Raw genomic sequence first — 15,323 nt, forward strand, 5'->3', positions numbered from 1 at the left:
TAATAAATAATAAAAAAAAAGAATAAACTCTGTATGTCATATACTCCCAATTGCAAACCTACTTTTCCCCCACCCTGTACATGTCTTTTAAAAGCATAATCATAGACGTCAATGGGGTGAGAGGGAGGTAAAAGGAGGCATATGTAATACTTTAAACAATAAAGAATTTAAATTTTTAAAAAATTAAAATTAAAAATAAAAGCATAATCATAATACCTGGTAGATACCAGTTTTTTAAAAATCTGTATTAGTCAAACAAACAAGTGTCCCAATAAAAGGATAAAAGTAATATAACCCTATACATTGACAATTATCTTTTAACCAAATCTTTAGGTAAAATGTGGCCTAGTGAAAGAAAATAATTTGAAATGAAAAAGTTTTAATTGTTAGTGAAATTGTTATGTGTAAAATAGTCTGCATTTTCTGCACCAAAATGGAAAGAAATAGTAATTTAAATGCTATAGGTGATAACTTTCAGTAGATAGTGTTATTTCAGTATTCAGTAAATAATAATTTTACTGAATATAAGCAATATGACTGCAATAAACATTTGTTTCACTTCATTTTTTTAGAGTTACAAAATTTGCCACAAATTTCATCAGCTACTGTGGAATGACATAGCAGAATGCATCACGGAAACTTCTAACTCTTTTGATAGTGTTATTAGATTCCCCTCCTTCATGGAAACATTTAATGTTATTAATATAGAAAAACTTATTAAAATTTTTTGTAGTCTTATATAGTTTGTGAAGCCACAACATAAAAATAACTTTTAATTTTTCAAATCGCTGTTAATTTTAAGCAATTTAAAGAGTAATTAGGAGACCAAACAGCTTGATATCTCATAAAGTATGCAAGTGAATTAGATATGTCCACTTTAGAAGCACAGGTATGGAAAGCTTATTTCATAGTTTTAACTAGAATTGTGGAATATAGATAGGAATGTAACATAATTGCAGAGGTATAGCGTTTTCTGAGGACAAAATTGACCAGGATGCAAAGAAGTGATAAAGTGTTGTGGTATTGTCCCTCCTTACCCATGATTAAATCACACCAAAAGAGCACAAAAACCAGGAAATCAGTTAGACATGCATTAGAGGCATTCACATTCAGTATCTAAGAGAGCCAATTAATTCTGGCAGATCATGTTCTCTAATGCTCCTTAGAGGATCTGAATTTAGGCTTAAAGTAAAAATAATAGTTTTCCAGCCGGGGCTCAGTGGTTGAGTGTTGACCTATGAACCAGATCACAGTTCGATTCTGGGGTTGTGGGCTCGATCCCCAGATGGGGGCATGCAGGAAGCATCCAATCAGCTGCTACATCATTGATGTTTCTATCTCTCTCTTCCACTCCCTTTCTTTCTGAAATCAATGAAAAAATATAATTTTTTAAAAATAACAGTTTTCCAAGCAAGGAAGATAATGCAAAAATAAAAATAAAAAATTTAAAAGGGTGGTGAGTTTTATAATACAAAACTGTATTTCGAAATGCATATTTTATTTTAGGAAATAGTAACTCTTAAAACAATTTTGTTTGATTTTTAAAATTTTGATTAGTCCTGTCAAGACCAGTTTGGCTCAGTGGATAGAGCGTCAGTCTGTGGATTGAAGGGTCCCGGGTTCGATTCCGGTCAAGGGTATGTACCTTGGTTGCGGGCACATCCCCAGTAGGGGGTGTGCAGGAGGCAGCTGATCAATGTCCCTCTCTCATCGATGTTTCTAACTTTCTATCCCTCTCCCTTCCTCTCTGTAAAACATCAATAAAATATATTTTTAAAATTTTTTTATTAGTCCTATTTATCAGAAATGAGTATAAATTTTTTTCAAAAGGTGAACAAGGCTATGAAGCATTTTTGGGAAGAGTGATATATACACAATGAATAGATAAAGGAATATCCCATTGTAATAAAAGTATAAACAATAATTATTATCTCTTGCCGTTGCCAGAAGCTGAAGATTTTAGAGAAGTTATTATAAGGAAATTTTGATTAAAGCATCTCAACAGTATCTTGGCTTAATGATCTAGGGATAGATTATTTATTCTACTTATACAAATAATTATCAGCCTCTTAGACTGTAATAGAAATAGACAACACTTTCAATAAAAATATTTTTCTTTTCCAATTTTATTTGGATTATAAGAATTTTGCCTAGAAATTTTTGGCCAAGAAAAAATAGAAAAGTAATTTCTTTCTGTTCTTTTGTCAAAATTAAATACTAGAAGTATTGAGGGTGACTGAACAAAACATATGATACTCTGTTGAGTAATCCCTAGAAATTTTGTAGACTGGACAGAATCTGAATGAGTTTTAAAACCTATTTTCAAAGTTGATTTAAGTAGATGAAAGAGAGAATAGTAAAGAAAATATGTTATAAATCAGATGGAGATTTACTGTGATGTGAATCAGGTATCAGCGATTTGGCTGTGAGAACAAAGAGGAGGGAACAAATAAATCATAAAGGACAGTTGGTTTATCCAGGACCTACAAGAAAAGTAAAAATAAAAGGCAGCTGTTGATTTTGTTTCATTTTCCAGAGCCAAGAAATTGGGTTAGCTAATTACTAGATAATGAGAATTTTATTCCCACACCTTTCACAGCATTAACAAACATTTCAATTTTGTAGGTAAAAAGGCCAAATAATGGCATTCCACAAAGCACTAAGGCATAAAATTTGTAAATGATGTCTTAGCCATATTCACTTGGTTTCCTGTGGAAGCCCAACATTTACTCCCCTCCTCAGCATCCCCCGCTCACCTGAGAGCCCTGTTGCTCTCAAGCCCTCCCCAGGTCTCTCCTGCTTCTGGCCAAACACTTGGTAAATGGAGCCATACCTATACTCCAGTTAAAAATAGGTTTGTAAACTCAGCCAGTCAGGGAGGTCTCACCTCGCGTATTATTTTGGCAGAGGATTTTATGAGATAATTGCCTCCAAAACCAATCTAAAAATCATTGCTCTATATGCAAATAGACATGGAACTGAAAGCGATGTTAGAAATCATTTACACAGATGGCAATATTCTCTTTATTTCTTTGTTTTTCATCAATTCTGTTGATAAAACTTTAAAATATTTTATTCATATCCACCAAATAATGCTTAAATAATGGATGGCACATAGTTTAGGAAATCATCTCATTATTCCTATGAGCATAGTTTCTTTCTCTTCCCCTGCCCTGTATATATCATTTGGATGATAACCTCTAGGAACAATACACATGCTAATATTCACTTATAGAAAGATTCATATTAAATATTTTACAATTTCTACTTTTCATTTTACTGCTAAACAAAATATTTCTGTAACTAATCTAGCAATATATTTCTTTCTCAGTTTTATAATCAGATATCCAAGAATTTTATGTTCATTGGTAATACCATTCATTTGTATAGAAATATACCTTTCCATTAATTTTCAAGGATTTTTCATATGTTGTATTCATTGGCTAATCTGTTAACAAAAATATTATCTTATTCCATCTTTATCTCTCTGGCTTCTATCCATGCCAGCCTAATCCTGAACATTTCAGTCATTCCCAAATTATTTGGTCTGCTAGTCTCTAGATAAGAAATTACTTCCGTTTGTCTCCATTTGACAATAATAGGGAAAAGTAACTACCATTTAAGTCAGCCAGTATACCAATGTGAATTTTACTAAAATCACAGTTTTGGGATACTATGGTAAATTACTAGTATATGGAATTCCAACAGATCTTATCCTTGCCCCAACCTAACAGATGTAAGAGAAACAATAGAATATCTGCATCAATGTGTTTTTTTTCTTTTTTTAAGTATAAGCAGTAAGATTGTCTTTTGCTATTCCTGTAGCTTTTTTTGTGTGTGTTATTGGAAGAAGGAAAATGCAGTTTTTATTATTCTAGGAAGAAAACAATATGCTGAGGTAATTAGCTATAAGACTTTGCTAAGATTGTGACTGTTTGACACTAGGTAATCAGGTAGGAGAGTAAAGATTTTGATTGACTCAAGATAATTACCTACTGCTACCATCTGACATTCAAAAAGAAGCCCACTCTGTAAAGGCAGGCTAAAAACCATTTGAAAATAGACTAGGGAATTCAGAGGTTGATCTGAGCTTTGGTAATCTGTAGAATAGAATCTCCAAGCTCTCCCCCCCCCCCACCCCATCCCCGACACACATACACACACACACACACAAACACACACACACTTTCTTTGCCACTTTCACAGATCAAATGAATACTCACGTGATTTTTATTTTATTTTATTTTTTTATAGAAAAAGTTGCCTTCTGTCACAGTATGGAACTGATCAGTCTTTTTTGACATGATAGACATTTCCTATTTTACTCCCTATTACAACCTAATTCCCAAGTCAGCATTCCCCTTCTGTCTCTTAATCAAAGCTATCACATAGTTGAATTTACTCTACTTTTAGAAACTGTAACTTTACCTGATTCCAGTTAGATTCTCTTATTATTAATAGTTCATTTTCCTCCAGATTTAATTTTACTTAGTTACTCTTCATAATAGAATCTATCTCTAATTTGTAAGGCATAATTGAAAGAAAGTAAACCTTCCAACCAAGCTCAAACCATTTCATGTTTAATATTCTATAAGGGAAAATCCATTTTGCATCTATATGTTCTACTGACATCACATTTTCCACTCTTCCGCTTGGAACTACAATATGGTTTATTTCTTGAAGTTTTGCTTCAACAACTGTAATTTTTTTCATTGCATAACATGAGTTTTTAGTACTGTACAGTTACCTTTCTTTTGGTCTTTCAGCAAGTACTTATATCTAGAAAGTAGCTTGTGATCAATTTTTTAAAAACTTTTATTTTTATATATAGTTTAAAATATATTTTCATTGATATAAGAGAGGAAGGAAGAGGGAGAGAGAGATAAAACAACAATGATGAGAGAGAATCATTGATAGGCTGCCTCCTGCACTGGGGATCAAGCCTGCAATCTGCGCATGTGCCCTTGACTGGAATCAAACCCAGGATCCTTCAGTCCACAGTCCTATGCTCTATCCACTGAGTCAAACTGGCTAGGGCTGTGACCTATTTCTTAAAGAATGTAGAAAGAAATAGAAAATCTAAAGAAGCATATTAAGCACCCCATGAAAGTGTGAAACTAGCAAACCCCTTTCTTAATTGCTTTCCTTCATTCTTAGGTGATTGGTAAGGAACTCTTATTCCTGTTCCATGAATATTTATTTCACAATTAAGAATACACTGTATATTTTTAAATTATTAGTTTTTAAAAATACTTAATGACATAACAATAAAAAATATAGCTTAAAATGCTATTCAGGGGAAAAGTTATACCTATTTTATTTGTCTTGCTTTTAGATATATAAATAATATAAAGTAAAATTCATGATTCTTAGGTGTACAGTTTGATGAATTTTGGCAAACATTACAATCAAGCAAGGAAATATTTTCACCATCCCAAAAAGATTTTTCATGCCTATTTTTAGTCAGTCCTTTCTTCCACACTCATCTCTAGCAGCCACTGATCTGTTTCAGTAGTTTTGTTTTTTCCCCCCAGAATGTCACATAAAATCATACAATATGTAGCTATTCTGAGTCAGTTCTTTCATGTAGCAGCATGCTCTTGAGATTCTTCCATGTAGACATGTGTCAGCATTTCATTGCTTCTACTGAGTAGTACTGTGTGTATGGATGTATCATGTTTGTTTATCCATTCACCTTCTAAATTCTTTCACTATTAATAATTATTTTGTTATCTATAAAAATTTAGCTGTTATTTTAAAGTATTTACTTTGTGTCAGGTACTGTGATAGACTTTTAACATAACTTAAATGATTTAATGCTGCAAATAATAACATAGTATTTTTTAAACAATAGATCCAGACTAGATTAAAATCCCTTCTCCTGCTCTTATTATGGCTTTGACAACCCCTAGGTTTACACAACTGTTCAAAGGAGATGATAATGATAATACCTCATAGGGCTGTTGTGAATATTAAATGGGTTTATAAGCACTTTTAACCGTGTCTGGCTCTTAGTGTCGTATGATAAATGTCAGTTATATTTTGATGCATACTTTTAAACAGCCATATAAAGTAGGAGTTAGTATCCCCAATTTAAAGAGGAAATTCCCAATGGACACAAAACTTTGGGGAGGGAGAGTATGTATGGGGGGGGGGGGGCAAGGTTAAAATATGTAACATAATAATTTAATAAAAAATTAAAAATAAAAATAAATAAATAAAGAGGAAATGGGCTCAGAAAAGTTCGGACTTCCTCAGAATCACATGATCACCAAAGTGACAGATCGTAATTTTTAACCCAGTCTTATTTGTCTTCAAACTTGGTACATACTGCATGAAAAAAGACTACTTATTATTAAAACCACCGAATCTCTGTCTGACAGTGTGGCAAACTATAATAGATAATCCAAGGTATCCTTTCACTGAAATACAGCTAAGTTCTGCACAAATTACAAATATTTTTTTTTCCAGTGCACACAAACCTAAATTCGAAGTTACTGGAATTCTTTCAGGCCAAGCAACAAGCTGAAGCCAAAGCAGGCACCTTGCTATGTGATATGAGAGTAAATGACCTGAAGAGAGGGCCGCCCTGAGATAGAAACAGCCCTTGGAAGACTGACTGCCTTAGGCCTCAAGGGCCCTGAGTAGTGCCCCTGACTCAGTGGAAAAAACACACAAATCCTTTTCAGAAGAAAGGCCTCAGGCTTTTCAAGAGCACGTTATTTTAATATTATTGAACTTTTCTGGCAAAGTAAATAAGAAAATATTCCCAACTAATTCTTTAAGGCTAAGATAAGTTTGATTCCAGAACCAAAAATAGCAAGAGTTTGGGGGGGGGGGGGGGGGGGGAATACAGACCAATTTTATTCCTGAGCATAGGTACAAAAATTCTGGAGAATATTAGAAAATTATATCTAGCAATGAATTTTTTAAGTAGATAGATAGATAGATAGATGATTGATAGATAGATAGATAGATAGATAGATAGATAGATAGATAGATAATGAAAAAGCATTCAAATACAGTTCAGTATGATGTCCCAAGGACCAAGTTTGTTTGAAAATGCGCTGTCTCTACTCAACCCCACAGTACAGCGTGGACATTTGGGTACAATACTCTAGATGACTTTGAAGATGTGTGCTATCTTGCAGTAGTTTTCTAACCAAAGTGTTCCGTAGAAGTAGTCTTGGGCAAGCTGGTTTTCTTTGTTTTAAAGAGTCTCTTTGAAGCAGAAAATTAAACTCTTCTTAAAAGGTTTTGCTGTTAACTAAAGAGTTCCATTTCTATTTGTCAGACAATGCTCTGACACATGAAAAAAAAAACAAGCAAATCGATTATGTAAATAGGTAGACAGCTTATGAAACACAGACCAATGACCCTTGGAGCTCAGAGGATCAGTGCTGTAAAGCATAGATACTTCCTGACAGCTTGCACGCGGCTCTGTTGTTCTGCAGGAAATCCGCATATATTTACTCAACATTTAAACTATTGTATATGCAGAGATAGCATTCTTAACAATTTAGGAGTGAGCTCACATTCTAAGGTGTTGTAAATGAATATTTATTCTAACAGTCATTATTTAGGTATATAGGAGTTGTGTGGCCACTAACTTTTCTGTTGAAATAAAATCCTAAAAGGAGAGACTAAAACTAAACTTTATTGGCACAATCGTTACTAATAAAAGGCAGCCATAGTCATCTCTCTGAAAGACATTTGACTGAACATGTATAATTATCACTTATCCCACCACAAGGATAATACAGCAAAGCAGCAGCAGCAGCAGCAGAGTTTATATTTGAACATCTCAAGAGTACCCATTTTTGTATTTTCCACTACTTCAGGATGGACAGTACCATATGGCTTCCACATAAGTGGACCTGTTACTAATAGACGAGGACTGATGTGTAATTACGTTTTCAGTGATTCATCTGTGAAACACCCTGGGTTATTTTACATGGAAGCATCTGGTTCACATGTGTACAGTGGTTATTCTGTGGTGATTGACAACTGTATTCCTCTACTAAAGTCCCAGTTGCACAGATGTGAGCTCTTGCCTTCTTATACAGACAAAATCTGCATTTGAAAAATCCTTACCTCGATCCCATATATGAACATCTCAATTTCCTACACATGCGCACACACACAACACTTTCACTATAATATAAGCATTTCATGCAGTGTATTTCAATTGTTGAACAGATGTATGTCGGCGTCTTTATCTCTTTTTATGTTTGTTTATACCATGACATCTGTTTTAGATTGTAAGCTCAAAGAGGGCAGTGACCATGTCAATTTAATATTATGCAGACAGTGTCCAGTGGAGCATAATTCACTTTCAAATGCTTGCTAGGTATTGTCAATCAAGATGGTGATGTTAATGACTTCAAGGAAAAATGGAGCTTATAATCTAACTTTAAGCACATTTTTCACTTTAAGAAATATTTGCTGTAAGTGGCCCTGCTTTCAATTTCACACGTTATAATTACCCAGGGAACACATAAAGCTGTGTTGTTTTGAACAGAATTAGTTTACTTTATGTTAGAATAATTCTCTAATGATGTGTGGTATGAGATCTTAAAGAGGCAGAGTTCAGGCCCTGGCCAGACATCTCCATTGTTAGAGTGTCTTCCCATACACCAAGGTTGTGGATTTGATCCCTGTCAGGACACATACAAGAATTAACCAATGAATGCACAAGTAAATGAAACAATAAATCTCTACCTCTCTCTCCTCCCCTCTCCTCTCTTCTGTCCACCCCTTTAAAATCAAGTTTTAAATAAAGAGGCAGAATTCAAGGCAAATTACATGAGGGATGTAGCATTTTAGTTGAGCCTTCAAATGTAGGTAGGTTTGGGGCAGGTAATAATGAAGGGAAAGACATTTGAGGCAAAGGAGAAATGGGAAAGTAGCCATGTCTTGGCCATTTATAAATTGTGAGACTTTAGGTGAGTGAATCATTCAAATATCTAAAGTTTTGGTTTCTCATCTGGAAAACGGAGACCATAACAGGACATAGGATTATTGTGACAATTATATGAATAAGTTGCTTAACACAGCACTTGGAGTAAGGAGAACATTCAATAAAGTTTCTATTACTCTGAGTGATAGATTAGCAACTTTGAATAGACTTTCAACAGAATTTTGATTGAATTGGAAAAAAAAAGCATATACTAATATATCAACAGGTGAATGGACAGGATCATTTTTATTTTACTTTCTCTGTTGTTATAAAGTTTTTTTTAAGTTTTTGTAATATGCATATGCTACTTCATACACCAAAAAACAAATGATTTTGTTATTCCTTGCATTCACTAGGATTGATATAGGATTTAGAATTTCTGTATCTGAAACCTAGTCTTCTTCTAAGAAGCGAGTATGGAAATTCATTATTTCTTTTAACCAAATGTTTATCTTAAGTAGTAACTATTTCATCCTAAGAAACATTTCAACACCCAAAGTAAGTTAAGAAGAGGAGATAATAACAGAACATGTAGTTTCATAACTTTGGATGAAACCTAAAAGTTTAACTGTTCCTTTCTATTCTGAAAACACTAGAATTTTGGACCTAGAAGTGGAAATAGCCTTTTAACCACACCCCACCTAAATGTTGGAAGCAGTATTTTGGATTGGATGTATCTGGGTATCTAATAGGGTCTATCATTATTTTAATAAAATTCCCATGAATATAAATAAATATTTCCTTAATATTATCTTCTGATACAGCAATCTTATTATTTTAATAAATATTCCCTTAATATTATCTTCTGATACAAAAATTTAATTTTCTTTATGAGAAAAGTTGCTTAAGGTACAAAAACAATTATTGTTATTAAAGGTAAGAATTACTTTTATTTACTTTTAAGAATTTCTTTTTTTATAAGTCCTTTTCATTTATTTTTTATTTTGTTTTTATTATCTAAAATATTATAGATTGACCCCCTCCAACCCCGACCTGCTCCCCACCCTTCACCATACTACTGTCTTGTGTCCTTGGGTTATGCATATATGCATATAAATCGGTTGGTCAGTCACTTCCCACCCCCATCCCACCCTCTCTCAATATTTCCTCTGAGATTCATCAGTCACTTTTTAATTGTTAATAGCTAAATGTCTCTTCAAGAGTTAATGGGAACTTACCCTGAAAACTTCAAGTAGGATTTGTGGTAGACTGATATTCAGCAAATCAAAAGGGAAAGTGATAGGAAGTCTACAACACAGATGATACTGGTGACAAGTTTGCTGCTTTGTGAGCAGAGGTGAACACTAAGAATAAAGTCCACTAGCAAGGACTAAATTATTGAAAAAATCTGTAAATTGAAGTAAAAAATAGTTCTCTTACTATAAAGAAAAGACAGTAAAACTTTAAAAAAGAAAAAAGAGGAGAGGAGGGAGAAGAAGCCTAATAAAGCAGAATATTCATTTGTTAGGAAAATACATTATTATTATTTTTTTAATATATTATTGATTTTGTTTGGAGAGGAAGGGAGAGAGATAGTTAGAAACATCGATGAGAGAGAGTCATCGATCAGCTGCCTCTTGCACACCCCCTTACTGGGGATGTGCCTGCAACCAAGGTACATGCCCTTGACCGGAATCGAACCCAGGACCTTTCAGTCCGCAGGCCGACGCTCTATCCACTGAGCCAAACCGGTTTCGGCGGAAAATACATTATTATTTATTTATTTTCAGGCAAAAAAAAAAACACACACACACACAAAAATTACCAGTGAAAAAATTCACCAAATATTTCCCTGGAGAGAAAAAAGTAGGTATTTTTTTAGTGCTAGAAAAGTTAACTTGTGATTATGCTAATTAAGGATCAAAACTAGATTCTTAATAGGACAGAATGAGTCCACACACCCATACATACAATTGACGTGATGTTGTTTTTAAGTTACATTTATTGGTCCAAAATAAGTCTGAGCACTTGGTTAGGTTCAGTTTGTGTCTGGTGTACCAAAGTCATTCAAGGTGACCGGGACATATAGGTCAGGACAGACTACAATAATCTACAGGTCCTGTGCAAAATGAAAACTCATAACACTTTCGTTCAAAATCCTTAAGACTTTCAAAATATTGATAGCAGAAAATTAAACCTGGGATAAGGTCCTTCTAAGCGTGTGACTCTGTGTGACTGAATGCATGGGTCACGTGCCCATGAAGTGGCCTTGTCTGTGGTTCTTTAACAGCCTTACTCTTTGGAACTATCCTAGTGAAACCAACACTCTGTCACTCTGTTTTGCTATCTCTAAGACCAGGGTTGCTAGAAGTATATATTGGCCTATCAGCAGCTCAATGCTATTTCTGCCTTGGATTATTTGTTCGCTCACCTTTGTATTCCAAGCATCCAGCACAGCCTCTGACCATGGGAAGCTCTTGATGAATAGTGGGTGGCATAGGGGTGGGGGAATGATGGATAACAGTGGTTGCCAGCTGTCTTCCCCACTGGTGATTCTGATTCAGTTTGCATCGAAATAGGAGACTTGTGTTGGTTCCTTTGAGTTTCATGTTATATTGCACAGACCTTGCACATGTCTCTTCCAGCCAGCGTGAAGGTTTCTTTTTAGTGAAGGCCTTCCATATCCTGGTTTTGCTTAGTCTTTTTCTCTATTCAGTTATACTGAAATGTATTTAAACTGATAGATTAGGATGACAATTGAGCCCTAACCAAGTTAAGGCTGGAGTGGAATGATGCCCCCTTTCCAAAGATGTCCACATCCTAATTCTTGGAAACTGAGACTATAGTAGATCCCATGGCAAAGGGAAGTTAAGGGTGCAGATGGATTAAGGTTGCTAATCAGCTCACCTTAAAAGTAGGTAAATATCCTGAATATTCAAGTAGATTCAATGTCTCACAAAGGCCCGTAAGTGGAAGAGAGGCAGAGAAAGACATTCGGAGAAGGACACAAGGTCGAAGTGGAGATGTAAGGAGTCCACCTGCCATTGCTGGCTCTGCAAATGGAGGAAAAGATTGGCCTCTGGTAGCTGGAAAAAGCCAGTGAGTTCTAGGTCACACTGCCAACCTCCAGATCTGTAAGATAATGGATTTGTATTGTTGTAAGCTGCTCTATTACGATAATTTGTTACACCAGCAGCAAGGAACTAAACAGTTGCTTCCACACTGATGGAACTATCCCTCCTGGCTGCCACTTCCTTAGCAATCTCTAACCTCCAACACTGGATATTATTTTCTGCCCATCTTTTCCCTTCTTTTCTTGATAGCCAGAAGTGGAGTTCTGCCTTCTTTCTTTGCGTGTTCTTATTCTCCTTAATTGCACCACTAGGTTGTGTTTTTAGTGGTGCTGTTTTTTTCCAGGCTAGTAAATATTATATTCATGGGAAAACATGCTGGCCAGGCAGGATGATGGACTTTTCAGACTTTATAAAAAGTCTGAAAGTAAACATTTATTATTTATAAAAATGATTAAACTTCTATTTTGGTTGTAGGAAGAACTCTAAATTTACTCCGTTGACTTACCAGGGATATAAAAACTGTAGAAAAATTATCTCTATTCATTGAATGCAGTTTATTGAACACCTATTATGTACTAGGTACTAAGAACAAAGGGTCTAAATCTATACTTTTTTTTTTTTTAATTAAAAGGATCTCTGTGTTCTGGTTGTGCAGTGTCTATGGACTGCAAACAAAATTATACAGGGTTTTTCCAGGTCTAACTTTTTAATTGAAATACTTCAATTCTCTGTTTTACTAAGGAGAAAAATCAACTCTTGAGATATTTATGGCCAGAGAAAAATGTTTAATGTGTTTTGAGTTGGCATTAGAAATTTATGCATGTATTAATTAAATGTATTATATTATTTTATTCTCCTGTGGACTATATTTTTAAATATTTAATTGCATGTCACAATAATTGTGTCCCTCTTTATGGTTATTTTAACATTGGCACTCCCAGAGGGTAGTAGTTGTCTTACACCTTAGAATTCCAGTGAAGGTGATGTTGTCTGAACTTGGCTTGCTCAAGACAAGACAGAACACGCCCCAGATCTAGTGGCAGCCAACCCTGGTTAATTAATTGTATACAGTCATGATTTATTTTTATTAACCTGTGCAGCTAAGTATGGGTGCAGGCTTTTTGAAATACTCATAATCTCAAAAGCATCCTCAATGTTTGGGGATTTTAAATGGGTTATTCTTTTAAATTAAGCTATTAGCAGGAGCTCTTTTGTAGTTTACATAATATTAGCAGCTAATATTAATAGTTTCCAAATGTTTTGTGAGAAGTTATAAGCATTTTCATTAATGCTTTAGACTACCTCTGAGGCAAATATTATTATATCCGTCTTCCAGGAGAGAGAACATAAATCCAGATAGGTTAAATGACTTGCCTAAGGTCACATAGTTAATAAGAAATAGACCGGGATTCAAATCTATGTGTTCTGACTTCAAGCCCTTCTCTTTCAGTCACCCCAAGCTGGGGGTGGCTCCTCTGCCTTGGCAGTTAGAAATATTACTCAGTATTGCTGGGTCAACTTGACCTAGTCTTAATTGCCCCTGGAGGCACGTTAGTTGTGAATATTAACATATTTTATTTAAGTTCCATGGAGGACCACTGACAAGGTTTATTCAAGTGTATAAGCTGCTCCAAAGCTGCCCTTCTGATTGAGCTGTTTGCCCTGCAGCTGGTTAAGTTTTTTTAAAACTGGTTTTTAAGACCAGTTAACAGTCAGTGACTATGCCTTTCATCCTAGGACTCAAAAAGAATATTTACATAGAGAGGTCAGTTGATTGAGGTAGTAACTGCAGTACTGAAACTGAATAAAAATTAGTTACTAAATGAAGATATGTAGATTATAAGTATAGATATGAAGATATATGGATCAACAACTGCTAAAATGTGAAATCATTGTTAGTTATATACACAGACTTATAATCAAATGACCACTAAAGGGAAATCCTGGGATTGGAACTTTCTACTATTGAGATTAAAAAACACATGTTAATAGGTAGAATTTAAAGGAGGCAAAGGGAAATGAAAATTTGGATAGAATAATTAAAGAAATGGCTTGAGAAACCATCCTGATCTTGACATAAACATACTTAGAGAACAGAGCTTATTGTGTGTGTTTTACCTTAATCATGAATATTGTTGTTGTAGCCCTTGAATTTTTGTGACCCAGAATAGCAACAGATTAATTCTAAAACAGTTAAAGTAATTAAATTCCCTTCATCTTTCTTTATGTTTTAAAACCAATTCTGAAAGAGCAATTAACTTTTATTTTACTGATGTATCTCTTAATTTTATTTTACTCCAAGTGGAATATTTTAAAAATAAAATTATCATGATTTTCTTTGTCTCTAGGCTTGATCCTCCACTACCAGAGACTTTGAAAAAGGAGCTCAGCTCAACTGACAACATGTCGTTAGAGACTCTGAAAAACAGTAGTTCCGGAGACCTCTTTGATGAGATTTAACTGTCCCAGAAAAGTGCTTTGATGTTCACTAGACTATGCTTTCTATTCATTTCTTTAAACCGAAAAAAGTGAAATTTCAGCTCAGCAGCAGCTATTACTTCATCTTACGATTTAATTACATACACACTGAGCTGAAACCATTGTGCAAAATGGATTACATGTGTATATGAAGATATGATTTGATGACAGTGGTACATTATTCTAAACTATTCATTCAGCATGCCTATAATTATATAAAATCTCACTTTTTGTTGCAAAGGACACATTTATCTTATTCAGTTCACAGGTATTATATAAGCTGTCTAATATCCTGTCTAGGAAGATTTTGGAAATACAACAAATCAAATGTCTACACAGGCTTGTGTGTTTTTTTAACTACTGTATTCAGAACAATTATGTCTGAGTGTTTTAATTTGTGGAATGATGTATAAAACCTATTTTTTGTTTGTACACAAACTACCTTAAAATCTGATGATACAATTTCTGATGCATTGAAGATTTCATATTCTTAATAAAATATGTTACTTAGCTTAACTTTTTCCTTTACTATACTAACAGGTCTTTATAAAGTGGTTACTGATGCTAATGTACCCCTCTTTTTATTTTTTTAAAAAGCATGGAAATTATTGATGACACATTTGTTTTTCATGTATGGAACCTTCTTTGGTGACAAGGATCTTGTGTTCACATTTCATATTCACCTCAGTGACATCTGCAACAACTTTAAAAAATTCAGTTCCTACTTCCTAATCTCTCATTTCATCTTCCTTCTTTCCAGTTGGATTTCCATTTCTTCCATGCTACTAAAAGTTCAGAGTGACCCCCATGGTGATAAATCTAAAAATTGATCCATTCCCATATTACTAATCCTTTCAGCAACATTTGATAGT

The 15,323-nt window shown here is 34.3% G+C and overlaps 1 protein-coding gene across 2 annotated transcripts in view; it reads left to right on the forward strand.

The window, feature by feature from the left end:
• The window catches only part of XRCC4 (X-ray repair cross complementing 4), a 159,568-nt gene extending 144,601 nt beyond the window's left edge, over positions 1-14,967 (forward strand). For both annotated transcript variants that reach the window (XM_036409234.2, XM_036409237.2), the window contains one exon: positions 14,322-14,967. In XM_036409234.2, coding sequence (XP_036265127.1) covers positions 14,322-14,433 — 112 coding nt within the window. In that variant the 3' untranslated portion in view covers positions 14,434-14,967. The remainder of the gene's footprint in view (positions 1-14,321) is intronic.
• The last annotated feature ends 356 nt before the right edge of the window (positions 14,968-15,323 follow it).

Source organism: Pipistrellus kuhlii, unplaced genomic scaffold, assembly GCF_014108245.1.
Source record: "Pipistrellus kuhlii isolate mPipKuh1 unplaced genomic scaffold, mPipKuh1.p scaffold_m20_p_4, whole genome shotgun sequence".
Lineage (NCBI taxonomy): Eukaryota > Metazoa > Chordata > Mammalia > Chiroptera > Vespertilionidae > Pipistrellus > Pipistrellus kuhlii.